Source organism: Mustela putorius, unplaced genomic scaffold (genome assembly GCF_011764305.1).
Source record: "Mustela putorius furo isolate JIRA1106 unplaced genomic scaffold, ASM1176430v1.1 tig00003899_pilon_pilon_pilon, whole genome shotgun sequence".
Classification (NCBI taxonomy): Eukaryota; Metazoa; Chordata; class Mammalia; order Carnivora; family Mustelidae; genus Mustela; species Mustela putorius.
Genome location: NW_025422048.1, coordinates 4,051,532 through 4,068,017, shown reverse-complemented (window position 1 = coordinate 4,068,017; position 16,486 = coordinate 4,051,532). Strand labels below are relative to the sequence as shown.

Genomic DNA, 16,486 nt, shown 5'->3' with positions numbered 1-16,486 from the left:
CTTTTGATTTTTGGTTCATATGTCATGCAGTTCTGTTGTTTGGTGTGTGCACAGTTAGAATAACTATGTCTTCTTGGTGGATTGACTCTTTTATCATTATGTAATGCCCCTTTCTGTCTCTGGTAATTTTCTTTGTTCTGAAGTTTACTTTATCTGCAAATACCAGGGCTACCCCATAACTTTTTTTTTATTACCATTTACATGATATATCTTTTTCACCTTTTACTTTCAACCTGTTCATATCATTATATTTGAGATGAGCATCTCACAGACAGCATATAATTGGATCATGTTGTTTTTTCACTCTGCCAATGTTTGTCTTTTAATTGGTAGATTTAAATCATTTTCATTTTTTAAAACATTTTATTTATTTGAGAGAGAGTGAGAGAGAGAGAGAGTGAGCACAAGTAGGGGCAGGGACAGAGGGAGAGGGACAAGCAGACTCCCTGCTGAGCAGGGATTCCCAATGCAGGGCTTGTTCCCAGGACCCTGAGATCATGACCTGAGCCGAAGTCAGATGCTTAACCAACTGAGCCACCCAGAGTCCCTGGATCATTTGCGTTTTAATGAACTTACTGGTAGTTAATGCTTAAGTCTATCAATTTATTTTTATCTTGTTTGTTTTGTTTTTTGTTTCTTTATTTTCTTTGTCCAGACTTCCTATAGGTTACTTGAACAGTTTTTGAAATTCTATTTGCTGATTCATGTATAGCATTTTTGCATGCATCTTTTTGTATGCCATTTTTAGTGGTTACTCTAGGTATTATGTGATATATACATAACCTGTAATAGTCTACTGATGTCATTATTTTACCAGTGTGAGTGAAGTATGGAAACCTTACTTCGCTTTCCTTCTGCTCTTTACCCTCCCGTTTATAATGTAATTATGTTAAATATTTCTTCCACATAACATTTAGAACCACAACATGCAATGTTATAATTGGTGCTTCAGCTATCAGATATAATTTAGAAAACTTGAAAGAAAGAAAGTCTATTATATTTACCCTTATTTTTTTCTTTCCATTTTTCATTCTTCTTTGGTGGTGTCCAAAATTCCCTCTTTGATCACTTCCTTTCTGGTTAGAGAACGTCCCTTATCCATCCTCTTAGGAGTGGTCTGTTACCAATAAATCCTTTGAGTTTTTCTTTATCTCAAAATATCTTGATTTCCCTTCCATTCCTGAAGCATATTTTCTCTAGGTATAAGATTCTGGGTTGAGATAAAATAAGAGAACTCTCTTATTTCAGCACTTATTTAGATCTTCTGTTTTAGTGGACTTCCTCTGACAATGCTTTGGCAGGGAACAGGGTCACCATCTCATTTCTACCAGGTTCCCCACTTAGCCTTCATTAACACCAAGGAGGTTGGGGTGCCTCATTACTGCTGGGTATTAGTGAGAATTCTAGCTCCCTCCTAGGCTTTTACTGATCCCATCCTGGCTGGGATCGATAGTAGTGCCTCATCACTGTTCCCCATGTGACCTCCACTGACATTGACAATGATGGGATGTGGACTCATTACCACTGTGCAGGTGCAAAGGTCCTGACTATTAGGCCTCCTCCTATACTACCTTTTTGGGGACAGGGAGAAATAAATCCTAACTGCTGGGCTGGGGTAGAGTCTAGTCCCTCACTTGGCCTCTGATGTTGGGACTTGATGGGACCACCCTTTTTCCTGTGGTGTTTAGCTGAATTAGAGCAGTTCTTGTATAAACATGTTCTGCCTCTGTGGGCTGTCCCTTTTTGGGTCCTTTAGCTAGAGAGAGTAAGCTTTTGTTGGGGAATTTTCGTCAGTGTCTATTGTCATTTTGGTGTTGCCAGCTTCTTCAGGTTCGTGTCTGAGATCTATGAGGCAAAAGCCCAGAGAACTCACCACCACATTGTTCCTCAGGTCCCAAGGTCCCTTCGTGTCTCCACTTTCCAGGTCTTCTTATGTTGGTTTTATGTATAATGTCCAGAGGTTTTAGTTGTACTCAGTGGGAAAATGGGAAGAGGACATTTCCATTTTCCCAAAGGCAGAGGTCTGGATGTGGACAATTTTGTGCCCGATTCTATACTGCCAAGAGGATTTCCAAGAAGGAGATCTTCCCTCATATATGAATGCCTTAACAGAGCTCTTATTTCATGTCTCTGTCATGAAAGACAAAAATAAATGAAACAAAATGAAAAAAAAAAAAGCTTTACTTGGTTTAGCACAGGTCTGCTTATCTGTCATGGCAGGTGTGCACTGGAGTAGACATGTCACCATCTGCTTGGTTAGTTTTGTGTAAACCAGTACACCAGAGTTTCATGAGCCCCTTCTAACACCCATTGCTTCCTTCCACTGACTGTCAGGTTCTAAACTGTTAGCTAACTTGGCTGGGTGCTAATGGGGCCAGAGTTGGGAGCTGCTCCTTCAGTGCACCATAAGTCTTACTCTAGGAGAGTGGAAGGGGCCTTAAGCCATCACCTGATCCAACCACCATGGTTTTCACATAAGAAAATTGTGACAGAGAACAGAAGAGTCTTTCCCCAGATCTCACTGCATACTGCATGCACAAAAAAGCAGACCTAAGATCCTCATTCCCTGCCTTTAAACCTAGTGTTATTTTAGTTACGTCAGGCTGCTTCTCCACCCATCCTTCCACTCTCCAGTGAATTCCGCTCTGCCTCATAGCCAGGGACTGCCATCTCATCCCAGCCAACTGCTTCACAGAAGTGCCTCCATCCCTGGGGGTGGGAAGGGGCTCAATGAGGGGGGTGGGGTGGGGAGAGAGACATGAAAGGGAATGTGGCTGACTCCACCCAAACCTGTCCTCAGAGGGAAAGTCTGTGAATCTCGCGGTCGATGGTCTCATCTTCGTATCTGAAAGACAGTGTACTTTTTGTCTCCCTAAGCCCTGTGTCTAGGTCGTTTGGGAAGCGCCTTGGAGAGTCAAGAATAAAATTGCAGGTCAAACAATGGATGAATGGAAAAGTCGGCTTGTAATCAAGAGCATGGTTCCCCATTTCGGCACGGTGGGAAATCGTCAGGAGCCCAGAAAGCTCCAGGAATCGGTCAGACAATGGGCTCTTGGGGGGGAGGGGGGTGTTGAATGCTTCTTATCTTAAACTTGAACATGAGATGATGTGTTATTGAAATTCTCTGTGCAAACTTGTTGGCAGGGAACCAACCCAAAATACAAGGAACTAGAATCTGACCTAGAAAAGATGTAGGAGATGAGCTGACCTTGCCCCTTACGAATTTCTGGAAGAGCAGGAAATACGGTCCAAGGATCCCTCTCAACTCCCAGTCTAGTGAGCTCTGCACTGCACCCCTTCAACTAGAAAGAAAGGAAGAGTGTGAGGGAAGTAAAGCCTTCTTTTTCTCTAAACAGAAACAAGGAATGTGGAACTGACAGACACTAGATAATACTGCGTTCACTTCCTAGGACCACTGAGAACAGGAAGCCAGTGAATCGGGCACAGAAAGAGATTCCCATTCAAACTCTCTGGCTCTGATGTCCTTTTAAAAGCCTACTTTTCCTTCCTTGGAGCCCAGACCTCATCTATGTGTCTGAAACTAAGGGCTAGGGCTTCCAGCAGTAGTTCTAGGAGCCAGGACTAAAGAAGGGACCACGAGAGCTGCTGGTTAGTTGAATTTGACGTTAAAAGCCTGCAACATCACCAGTCTACCAAGATTAGCTCCATTAGTAGGAGTCGCAGCAAACACAATGGCTGTTATCTCAGTGTATTGGGTCCACAGAGGAGAGGCTTACCTAATCTGTGAAATTAATACAGCAGAGAGGAAATGGCTCTTATAGAGCTGTGGGTCTGCTTCCTTCCTGTTCAGAGAACTGGGAGCTCGGGGCTCTGAGGTAATGCCATTTCACATAACTAGAGGGCCTGGCCTCTACCATCCCAAGGACAATCCACGAACGTAAGTGCACAGGTGTGGGGGGAGATTGTTGAAATCCCACTTCTCTGTTTCTCCTCAATGTCTACGTGCTCAACTGGATACCACAGCCTCAGTATACGTAAACATTTACAGACTTGGACGGCCGGGCCCCACTCACGGAGGTGGCGGTCAGATGGGATAGCAGACATGGGGCCGTTCCTTGGCCAGCCCCTCATCCTCCACATTGCCAGCCCTTCAGGCAGCCTCTCTTAGAAGGCAGTGTCTAACCTCCAGCAGAATTACCCTTTAGATTTCTTGCTTCTCTTTTATGGTTGACAACTGAGTCAGTGAAGGAAAACCTCTCAGTGATGCCTCTAGAGTCCAGATGCATTTGGGCTTGACTTCCAATTTCTCCTCCGTTTCACACTGGTTTGGCTCCTAGGAGGAATGAGTGGGCTATAGTCTAAGGGTCCTCTTCCCCTTCCCCTCCTGAGCCCCACCAACACCCTTTAAAAGAGTGTGATTGGCAAGTAACTGCTTTGGTTTTGATCCGTGTAGACCTCAATGCTGGAAGGGTTTTCTTAGACTAGGCCCTTGGAGTGGCCATTCGTACCCTCACTTGGGAGAAGTTGCCATTGCTTGCACCATTTCTAGGCTTGGCATCTCTTCGCAGATGGCCTTAGAGAGCCCTTTGTAGGCCATGCCAAAAATTCACATTCATTGCTTGAGAGTCACACCCTGGACTTGATCAAAATCAGTCCTTCTTCCTCCGTGCCACACTTTGTTCTCTGCCCTTGGCTCCGAGTGACCTGATTCCAAAATTCTAAGTTGTCCTAGAAGACCAAAGATTTGTGCCAGTTGAGGGGATCCCAAAAAAAATGGGCCTCAGTCTCCAAAAGCAACTTTCCCAGATGAGTCCCCTTTGCAGTAAAAAGCACATGTGTCTTCTTGGAAGATGCTTGTAGTCTCTGAAGGGGATGATACGGAAGGAGCCCGCTTCTCCGGGCGGGCCTGCAGGGCTTGCATAGAGGCTGGCCAAGGCGGGCGCTGCTGCCACCATCAGCCAGCATTGAGGGCACATCTTGGTTTGAGCACAGCTAGATGTTCATGGTCATTAAACCTCTGCAGCCTCAGGAAAATACCCGGAGCTTGGCTGCACCCCGCCAAGGGCCTCAGCAGCCTGGGTGTTTGTGGTCTGAGGGACAGAGATGAACAGATCAGATGCAGAAGGGCCTGCCGGTCTCCAGGAAACCTGCTCCACAGACAAGTGATCGCAAGAATGGGAGCGTCTTGCCTCTGTCACGTGGAGATCTGATTGAGACGCTCACGAGGGGCTTCTCTCGTCCTTTCCCAAAACACAGACTAACAACAACATGTTTTAAGTAAGGCCTGTTCATAAAATCCTATCAGTCTCAAAGAAGAAGTCTTTTAAATAGCCCTGAACTATTTCTTGTGAACAGTTGAGAGCCCCCTTACAGGAAATATACATCCTAAGACCATCCTAAGGGCTCAAGACATGGGGATTCTAGTCTCGCTTCTGCTACTAAATAGCTCTGGGACTTTGTCCATCCTTTTCCCTCCCCAAGGACAAAAGTCAAATGAACCAGAAATAAGACTTTGTGCCAAGCATTTGCAGAGCAGTATCTCCTGTAATCCGTAGGATGATCCCGAGATCAAAACCAACTGCTCACTATTACTACTACTGCTGCTGCTGCTGCTTCCCCTTCTCCTCCTCCTCCTCCTCTTCCTCCTCCTCCTCCTCCTCCTCCTCCTCCTCGCCTCTAAATGCAAGTGGGGCTGAGCAAGGGGGAGAGAGGAGCCCTGTGTGAAACAGGAGAAGATACAGATTGGGATGGCTACAAAAATACTGGCTCCATCCTATCTGTCCCTCTTCTTTAGACTAGTGACCTTAGAAATATCCAGTAAGAGGAGGACATTCACCTCCTGCTGTACCGCGTGAGCAGGGTTCAGAAATTTTATCCATCGTCCTTGGAGGCACCTCCCGTTCCTTGCGAAAGAGTTCTGAACTCAGTAAGGAGACCTGAGACTAGCGTTTCGTGAGACCTTGAGCATGTCCATTTCCTCTTGACGTCAGAGAGTCTGTCTCTAGCCTCTCCCCACCATTTCCCACCATTTCCAGGGTCTGTTCTGTGTGCCCAGCCCCATGCCAGACCCTGGGCTCTGGCAGTTCCCAGTCGAGGCGGGGACTGTTCCTGGGCTTCCTCCCCCAGGAACAGATGGGTCCTACTCTGCAGTTCTACTTATCCTACCCTGAACCTGGGAGGAGAGAATTGAGTGGCTCTTTCACACAAGCTACTTCGTTATGCATTAGCTCCTCTGCCCCCCGCCCCCCCGCAGGGTGGGGATGAGGATTTATATTTCCACTTCACCAACGCAGAGACTGAGGCTGGCAGAAGACGGGGAGTCTACAGGGAGTCTCCCAGCGTTACAGTCAGTAGGTTGGAAATTCAGATCTCAGCTCCAGGTGCCGTGACTTGGAAGGTCATCTTCCTTTGCTGCTTCCCATTCTCAGATTAGGAACCCAGAGTGTTAGGACCTTCTGTGGGCTGGGCATGACTTTTGGGGGGCTCAGGCTTGAGCTGCGGACCAGAGTCCCAGGTGGCCTGCAGATTTCATCCAGTGGCAGAGACAGCCTGTAAACAGCTGTAGAATGGATGCATCTTTTATACCATCCTGGTGACTCCCTGGAAACTTCTGACCGGCCCTACAGACCAGCCTGTGTGCAATGAGCCGGCTGATTAAAAACCTTACAGGGAGGTAGGGACAGCCAGCCAGAACCTGGGCCAGTGTGCCCCACTTCGTGCAGGCTGTGGGCAGGAGCAGGTCTGGCCCCTGGCGAGAGGAGGGATGTGTCCGGCCCCTCTTCCAGAACACAGGGGGTCCGGAAGACCAACTCCTCAGGTCGGCAGCTGTCCCTAACACTGACCGAGAATCTTGCAGGAGTGTCTGGGCTTAGGTCCGCCCCAGTAAAATAGGGTCACTAAGCCGACCTCTGCCTGCATCAGGTTTTCTGGGATGTCGATGACCAAGACGTGGATATGAACGCTGTCTAAAACCCACAAGGCATTACTGCCATTTGCACTTTTTTTTTTTTTTTTTTAATGATCAGAGAATGGCATTGGCTCAGAAGGCAGTGGGAAGCGTGTCCTTGGAGCTCAGGTAGAAACACACAGGACCCCTGAGGACACCTCGGTCTCTGCGCTGTGGCTCTGAGCATTCTGGGTCAAGGCCTGCAGTGCGTATGTGCCTTTCTATTTTGGGGATCCTCCCCATGGAGCACGCAGCTGCTCGCTCCCTTTCCCCCCCCCCTCCTCCTGCAGGAAGGGCCCTTTCCTGCTTCAGACATTCAGCCAGGGCGGCCACTAGGCAGAGGCCTGGCCTGAAGACCAATCCCTCCTGCCGGGGCCAAGCACTGCTCAGTTGGCCGGATACCGCTGGGCGCCACATCTGGGTCCTGCCTGGGTAGCCCAGTTAAGCAAACCAGTGACCTGAAAACCGCAGTCTGTTTGCAAGGGAGGGTGCCGGGAGGGGGTTTTGTTTGGCAGCCGGCTTCTGCTGGTATCTGGGGGCTCAGTGCTGCCCTGCCTGGCTTTCTGCCTGGCCCCTGGCCCCTGGCTTCCTTGACTTTAGGCCCAAGGTGACAGGTGTCTGGAGGCTGAGCTTCCTGGGGAGGAGAATACACTCTGTCGGAACCCAGGCCAGGGCAGTGGAAAAGCCCAGCTGAGCTGCAGCCCGAGGCATATCCCCCATCTAGGGTATGTGCCAACTGGGGATAAGCCCTGAAGATGAGGGCCTGGGGATCCCCACAGTCGGAGCCGGCCTGTGTTGACTGAGGCTTCTTGCTTTTGCTGGAAATCTCCAGCTGGAGAACTCAATAGAACTGGGCTTTCAGACAGATATTTGGGTCAGGTGCTGCCCCTGGGGTGCCGAGTTCCAGACTTCATGAGGGAACGGGGGAAGCAGGTGCTTCTAGGCTTGGGCTACAGATTCTGATTTCTGCAGTCGACATAGAATAATTTATTAGCACCCTTCCTTCTCCCCCTCACCTTTCCTTCTCCTCCTCTTGCTTCCTGCCTTTTCTTTCTCCTCCTCATGTCCCCTTCCTTCTCACCAGATTCCCATCCCCCCAAATACCAAAGTTAGAAAAGCAGCCACGAGCCATAGGCTACTGGACTTGACCGCTGAGGGCTCAAGTGTGGCTGCCCCTGCCACCGCCTCCCACCCTCCTGGGACCCTGAGGTCTCCCATTCCATCCAAGGCTCAGGCCTGGACACCCAGTAAATGATCCATGAGCAGCAGCTGCTGTCCCCCCTTGGCCAGAAGTTCCCTTAGAAACCATTCAGGCTAGCCCCTGTGCCATATATAAGAGGCCAAGGACACACAAAGGAGAAGGAGCATGTCCAAGGCCATTGGGCCAGTTATTGAGTTTAATCACATTTTCTGAAAAGCGGCTGTCGCTTGGCCTTGTCAGAAACAGAAAGAACAGGGTAATTTGCAGGAAACCTTTGGCTCCGACGGTTAATTCGGACCCGTCCTGTCACAAGGCTGGGCGCTCTGGGGGTCCAGAGATGGGGAGGAAACGCTCCTTGCTTTCAGAGAGCGGCAGGCCTCACATGGCGACCTTGAGGCTGGCCAGAGCGCGGGGCCGGCAGTGAAAGGGTTAGGAGGCGAAGCCGTATTATCCTAGAGCCCCCCGGAGGCCTGAGGGAAGCGCGTGTGCCTGAATCTGGTAGACGAGACGCGAACTGTGTGGAGGTGTACAGAGGCTGCTCTCCCTGGAGGAGGTGGGCGCCTCTCCTTTCGCGGTCCTCAGCAAAGGCAAAACATGGCATTTGAGGCTGCTGCATACACTGCCCAGTTCAGGCCCGGTTCAGAAATGGTCACCTAACTTGGGCAACGGCAGAAATATGGAAGATTTCAGCTCTGAAAATGTCACCTGCCGTTCTTGGCAACAGTCGAGCTCCGTTGCCCCCAGCAGGGTACGGAGGGCAATTTGGCGATAACAGATTTCCCCGGGGGCAGACGCTCAGCTGCGGCGCTAGGTCAAGGGTCAGCAGCCTGTTTTTGTAAAGTTTTATTAGTACATGGCACGTCCGGCCAGGAACATATTGTCTACTGCGGAACTGCAACAGGGGCCACGTGGCCTGCCAGGCCTGAGAACGCTACCGTTCAGGCCTTTGCGGAAGAAGCTTGCCATCCTGACCCAGGTCACTGGGCTTCGGTTCATTCTCTCTGAAGCCACGGTTTCTCCTTATAAGCAGGTACAGGGAACATCCGATCCTCACGCACCCCCCCCCCCGCCCCGGCCCCAGGGTTCTGCTCCCTCTCCGAGGCTGCAGCTGGCTCAGTCCCCCTGGCCCTCCCCCGCAGTCCGGGCCTCCATGACTTGTCCTGGTTCTTCCCGCAACTTCTGTTCTTGCCTGACCTGTCGGCATCCAGAGAGGCCTTTCACAGACAGGTTGAGCAGGTGGTTCCCACCACAGACAAGTTCTCGTCCACGGCCCTCCCCCACCTGCCGTGGGGCCCCACAATGAGCTCAAGGCCACCTCCGGGCTCATGGTGCACCAGGAGCACTGCCCTCCCCCAGGGCCTTCTGGCTGCTTCCGTCCTCCCGCGTGGAGGCCCGCCTTGTCCTGTCCCTCTCTCTTCAGCGCTCTGCAGAAGGCCACTCGCGCTCCACCCTCGCACGCTTGCTCTCTCTCCTGCGAGAATGCCGGCTCCCTCTCAGCCTGTGGCTCCGCTTCTCTCCCTGGGGTCCGCTTCTTCTAAAGGTTTTCTGTTTGGGGCCCCCGAGACAGCCTTGCTTTGCACAGTTAGTGGACAGGAGCCAGGGGCCACTCTCTCTAGCTGCCTCTTCTAGAGCGAGCTCTTGGTGCTCAAGTTATCTGGTGCTGGGACTGCCCGTGGGACACTGTCAGGAAAGTTGAACATTTTCTTGCCTCTTTTTGCCCTTTAAGTCCAGCCTTTGGGGTTTAGAACAATTAACTTGGCCAATATAAAATATCTCCAGGAAGCCAGCCCCCAAACACCAACACCCAACATCTGCTTTCTGAATATAGGGCTTCAAAGAGCTAAGCGCACTGTGGCTAACTGCTGTCCGTTCTATTTATTTTAGCCGCATGACAGCTAAGGAACTGAGAAATGCCTTGCCCTTTCCTGTAGTTAAATCTGACATGAAATTACTTTATTGGCAGCATTTTAACAAACAGCAATCTGCCATGCTTCCACCAGCGGCTCAGCTTCAGGTTTCTGGGTGAACCGAGATCATCATGAGGGCAAGGAGACAGCGGCCAGTCTGGGCTAGTTCAGGGTGAGCCTTCTTCCCCGGGGCCCAGCCGCTGGAGCCATCCTTGAGGACAACCCCCCCGACAGCAACACCATCTCCACCAAATACCACCATTATCATGACGGTCGTCTATACCCGCAGGAGCACCCCCATCTTTCCAGGCGTACATGCATGCACACACACTCACACACACACGTGTACACACGCACACACTGAGGCAGAGGAAATGCTTTGGGTTATATGACACATTCCATGATGTGATCACAGACACTTTCTATATATAGTGAAAGAAAGGAATATTTTCCATTGTCATTATTTTCGCTATGAAACCCATGCCTGTTGCTGAGTGCTTTGGGGGACCCAGAACATCAAGCATGTATTTGTGGGCAAAATGAAATTAGGATTCCTTCCCCCCCAGAAGAAGCCTCTTGTCCCCAAGCGCACACCTTAAAAAACACCTCAGTTTGGATGAGAGATCTCTTGCTTTGTAGAAGGATTTTTCTGCCAATGGCCAATTCTTGTTGCAGTTTATGATGACTTGGTCTGCAGAAGTTAGCCTTGCCTACAGCTGCTCAGAAGTACAGCCAATGAGTAAAGGCAGCTCTCCCTCGAATGACAAATGCTGCTGAGTAAACCATGTTCAAGGCTATTTTAGGACCACCAAGAATGTGTTTGCATTTTCAAGAGTGGAAAGAGAGAGAATATTTACTTGGCCCTACTAGCCCCAGTTCGGTTGTTCAGCGTGGTGAGCGAGTGAAACGCCACTGAATCATATGCTTAAAAAAGGTTCATTAAACGCTCTGTGCATTTAATCTTAGGTAAACAAACAAACAAAAAAATACCTAAATTATTTCCCAGAATATACGTATATGAAATCCTCACATGATACATTTGAAAAATCTCATTGCATCACTTAAACGTGTATAGTTTTTACTTGTCAGTCATGTCCCGGGCTCCGTAACCTCGCAGCCCCCCCCCCCAGCCTCTGCATCTCTGCCTGGTTCTAAGTTCTACTAACTGCGGTTGGTACATCTGCAGACAGTTAGTAGATCTTAGAGTCGCAAGTTGGCACTCAGCTGCTAAAATGTGCTTATTCACAAGCACGTGACCTTCTAAATGCACGAGACTAACCAGGTGGCTCTGGATTCTTCTCCCACCTACACAGCTGTCGGGTTTCTCATGCAAGGAAATTCCTGCCTTGTTCAAAAGCCTGTTGACATTTTACTTAGCTCATTGTTGGGGCACAGGCAGAAAAGTGATGTCTCCATGCACCTAAGCTTCACGACTCAACCTTCAAAGCTTCCAAGGCCTGGTACCTCATTTTGTTCTTTTTTTTTTTTTTTTTTTTAAAGTCATCTCTAGATCTAACGTAGGCCTCGAACTTGCAACCCTGAGATCAAGAGTCTGACACTCCACTGACTGGGCCAGCCGGGCACCCCTAATTTTGTTCTTTTAACGTTGTATTCTCTTTCATAAAGAGGGGCCCCCAAACTGTGTAAGCTTCAGTCCCCACAAAGTAGAGATGCATACCTGGGAGCATACCTGAGCCATAAGCAACCATTTTTCTCTTTGCCCCATTTAAACTACTCAAGTTGGTGTCCCAGCCTTGAGTCTGCCATCTGCAATCCAGTGGGGCCCTGCTGTGAGGACAGAGAATCGCTCCTGCGCTCACCTATGCAGAGGCAGAAGCCTCTAGCCTTATCCAGATGGAGCGCTATGACTACCCCACGTGGGGCATGATTTCCACACAGCTCAAACTGCCCCGGCTCAAAATGACCCAGGTCTTGTTTCCAGCTCTTGGATTATCAATGGCTACTTGCTTCCCAGCTCAGCTTCACCAGAAGTCCTATCCCTGAAATATGCCAACAGCCCCTCTAAAAACTCACTCAACCCATCAGGGCCCAGACCAGGGGCTTCCCCACTGACCACACTCCCAATCCCATCAACATCGGCAAGGAGCCAACCACTACGCGATGGGGCCCGCTTCCAGAGTCCCTGCCAACATGGGGGCACTTGTGAAAGGAAGGCCTGGGGAGCCGGGGACTAGGGGTAAGAGCCTCCCATCGCATGTGTGGTCAGCAGCCAAACTGGGGGGCCTCCCTGGGGCCTTTGTGGTATGGACCCAGAGCCTCCCATACGGGTTCAGAGTACCAGTATGGCTGCATTCCGCCTTTGGCACGGTGTTCTCTGTGAACTCAGTCCCCCTCCCTTCAATTTCGGGCATTCCCTACGTGCCGGATTCCGCTGGGGAGATGCAAAGTTGCGACAGGGCTTGGTGGAGCGGTTAAGGGAGGGCAGGTGGGGGCCAGAGGCCCAGACGACTGACTGAGCCCCCTGCCGAGTTCTCATTCGGGATAGATCTTCAGGAACGGCCTTTAAAACATCACTACCGACTGTCATAGGCCCCTTGAGTTAGCTGGGGAGATGGCAGGCTTCCTGGTGATTTGGTAGGACCCTAAACGAGATGCAAGTGAGCACGGCTCACTTGACCCAAACTGTCGGCCACCTTTCCTGATTCAGCTTGTGCACAGCTGCTATGCTCAGGACTAATGCTGCTAGTCCACAGACGTACACACGCACGCACATACACACAGAGGTACACATGCATTCAAGTAATTCCTTAATAAAACGTCCTAGAGATATTTGGGAAGGACCATCCTCTGACCCCCACTGGACTGGGGGAGGGTGTGCTTTCCGTAAGAGTCTGCAGCTGCCAACAGCGTGCACATCCTGCTCGTGGCCAGGGCGCTTATGAGCCATTGGGCTGCCCCTGGCCTACTGTCATCCCAGAGAGACCCTCCTGGGGGAGGGGAGAAGAGACCTTTACAGTTAGGGAAACTGAGGCCCAGAGTGGGTTAGGGACCTAGGAGAGGTCATATCACTGGGTCTTTGGAAGCCCAGCCCAGAGGGAAGTGAGGAGGGTCTGCCCAGTGGCCCTGGTGGCCTCTGCCATCGGTGTGTGGCCTGGAGCCTCAGCTCTGCCTCCACTGTTCCACTTCTCTGCATGGTTCTAGGCTTGTCAGCCGCACTCCAGCGGGACACCGATGAAGCTTGTTAACCTGGGTCCTGCACACACAGGGTTGCCTTCGACCCTCAGCTTCCATTCCAGCCCCAGGCAGCCACCGGGGCGGGGGGCAATATGAGTTATGAGTTCCTTAAAGCTACATGAGCCTCCAGGCTTGGGGGCATCCTTAGGAGTCGCCCACACTTCCAGCTGGTGTGTGTCCACTAAAGAAAGGAAGAACACAGTTCTAGAAGATGCATTTGCTGGGGCTGCTGCCTAGATGGCTCTGGTTGACGCTCGCTGAAGCCCAGGTCCTCAGGACGGGGCACCAGAGTGCTGCAGCAGCATGACAGGGCCCAAAGAAGGAGGCAGCGCTGCGGGGCCATAGGGACTAGGCTGCCCGCCTCCCTGACCTCCCTCCACTCCCGGTGGGCATGTCCTTGTTTGTCAGAGGGCAAACTGAGGACTACGCTGGAGGGCCATAGGGCAGCATGGGGACCTAGGGCCTGGAGAATGAGATCAGTGGCAATTACAGCTCGTGATGCACCTGCTTCACTGACGCTGTGAGGCACACAGGGCAGGCCCAGGACCCATTTCACAGAAAAAGATACCGAGGCTCAGAGAGGGGGAGTGACTCACCCCACAGTCACACAGCAAACAGAACAGCTATGACTTAAATGCAGGTCTTCTGTGCCTCTTCCAGGGCTCTATCCTGCCCCCCTGCCTGCCACTGCCTACGTCAGGGGCCAAGGCTACAGTATCTGCCGGCTCAGAGCAAGGCAAGGACACCAACAGATTCCCCATTTGGAGGTTGAGATTCTTGCTTCAAACCACCTATTAGCAGAGATTTGTGCTTGAGACAAACTGACTCCTCTTGGAGCCAGTCAGCAGTCAGGGTTCCCTGGCACTCCCAGCCTCCATGGGATTGTCCAAAGCCTCATGTCTTGCAATTCTGGAAATGCTGAAAATCCCGTTTGAGCTACAAAAAGGTCAGTTTCAATTTGTGAGGAGATCTTTCTGAAAAACAAACATGCAAGTGAAACATACACTATACACGCCGATGCTAACCTTCCCCGCCGTGGGGATCGGGACATATTCTTCCCCCTCTCCCTTCCTTCCATCCTCTCTCAGTTCTGCTGCAACGTTGTCGTGTCCATGGGGCTACCTCCATCAGGCCCCAGAATGTCTTTACTCCTTCCTTCTGAGCAGGTCTGCTAGGGACCGTCCTCGTCTCCAGGGGCTTGAGAGCCAATGTAGCTGGCCGACGCTTGGAAACTCCGGAAATGGAGAACTGTGCGGAAGAAAGCTTTGATGGAGTACAGACGTGCTTGAGAGAGACTGAGAGAAGTAGCAGCAGACTGGCCCAAGCTGCCCTGTGGGAGCCGCCAGCTGGCGGGGTGGGGGGAGGCAGAAGCTAATAAGCCGATGGTCATTTCCACCTTTTTGACCATTTTGTCATGGCCTTGTGTGCCCGGCGACCTCTGCAGGGAAAATGAGGTTCCCTGAACCGATGCCTCCTGGTCACCTTTAGCCTCCTCTGTTCTTACCCAGCAAGAACTGTGCACATGTTGGTGTCCATGTTAAGCCACTGGTCAGAGTTTCAAAATGAAGGGTTCATAACAGCCTGCTAGATTTCTTGGGGAAGAGTGACATATTTATGTATTTTACACGCACACCCACTCATACACACACACAAATACACATACATATATCATATTCCTTTTACTTCTTGTGCCCATTTTATAAACCTAGACTGTACTCTCATAATCTAGACCTTTTCCAAGAAATTTTTGCCCTTTTTGTCCTTCTGGACTAAAAATGGAGAAAGGAAAGAATCACCATGTCATTGTTCAGACGGAACCAGAAATAATACTGACTACAGAGCTGAACTTGGCCCCCATCAAAAGGGCTGCCTTACTTTTCTCATTATTTAAGGGGTGCAGAAGCTATCACATGCTTTCAAATGCATTTCAGAGAATGTTCATAAGGTTGTGGGGATCACATCCGTGGCTCAGCTTGCTTGTGAAACGGGGTTAGAGATGGCCGTTCCTTTTTGAAAGATGCCGGCGAACTCCCCCACTTCCCCTCCGCACTCTGTCCCCCCACCCCCACCAAAGGTTGACCTGTGAGGGCTCAGGCTGGGAGTCGGGACACCTGGGGTCTAAAACAGGTGGACCTGTTTCCTTGTCCTGTTGTCCTTGTCCACTAACTAGCTGTGTGACCACAAGCAAATCACATCCCATTCTGTTTTCTGTAAAAAGAGAAGGTTGAGATGTACTCTCTGTACTCTTCCATCCCGTTCCTCCCACCCCATCCCCCCGCCTCGACTACGTGCACTTAAGCATCGTGGCACCTGCTTCCCAGTCGGGTTTCTCATGCAGCATGAGAAACCAGTCGGTTTCGCCAGCAGCACCCTGGGCCCGGCCATGGCCACCCTGGGCCCGGCCATGGCCAGCTTGAGTTCCCTGAAGGGGATCCGGGCTAGAACCCGCCCCCACTCATCCCTTATTGATCCATTTCATCCATTTCTACTTTCAATATATTGGAATTCTCTGAACTGCTTGGGAGAATGCCGATGAAACAGAATCAGTTTGGGACTCAGTGACTTGTTTGTGGGCTGGCCCATGACCGACTGAATGAATGACCAGGAGAACATGTAGCAGAGCCCCCTGCATGCCAGGCCATTTGGTTCATTTGTCCATTGATTCATTCAGCTGCTATTTACTAAACACCTGGTATGGGCCGAGACAGAGTCCACTGCTCCCGGATGGAGGAGTGGGCACAGGTGAATGGAGAGGCCACTTCTTGTGCCCCCACCCCCGGCCCAGCCCGTTCTTGCCGACCCCAGAACCTCAGCCCCAGGTGGATTTGATGGCAGAGCTGCCCCTCAAAGAGCTCTTGTCCATGTTGCAGAGAAAAGGCGAAGAAGGAGGCAAGTTCCCTCCTTCCAGTGGGCGGAGCCCTTTCTGTGGCAATGAGACAGTGTCCTGCCTTCGGGGCGGGTCAAGGCCCAGGCTTGAGAGGCAGCTGTGGGGTCAGGGAGGGGGCCTGCATCTCTCTGGGCCCTGCCGCCCTCCAGCCAAGCAGCTCTGGGCAAGACCTTTCCCTTCCCTGGGTGTCAGAGCCCCTGTCTCTCCCAGGATGGGGCTGCACTCCCAATGGTAATGGCAGCCACGAGTTAGGGAGGGTTTACTAGGTGCCACAGGATCTCAGAGCAACATCAGTGAGATGAGGCATTGAGCATCAGAATCAGCCCGGGAGCTTCAAAAAGACTCAGATCCCTGCACCACCACCACCACCGCCCCCCCCCCGCCCACCC

General features: G+C 51.0%; 1 protein-coding gene across 3 annotated transcripts in view; it reads left to right on the top strand.

Annotated features, from left to right (window-relative positions):
- Positions 1 to 16,486, top strand: part of MAMLD1 (mastermind like domain containing 1) — a 107,939-nt gene that overhangs the window by 53,295 nt on the left and 38,158 nt on the right. For 2 of the 3 annotated variants that reach the window (XM_045067997.1, XM_045067999.1), the window contains exon 2: positions 2,878 to 3,036. The exons of the other annotated variant lie outside the window; for it this stretch is intronic. In XM_045067997.1, the coding sequence (XP_044923932.1) occupies positions 2,941 to 3,036 (96 nt within the window). In that variant the 5' untranslated portion in view covers positions 2,878 to 2,940. The remainder of the gene's footprint in view (positions 1 to 2,877; positions 3,037 to 16,486) is intronic. 3 annotated transcript variants of the gene reach the window in all.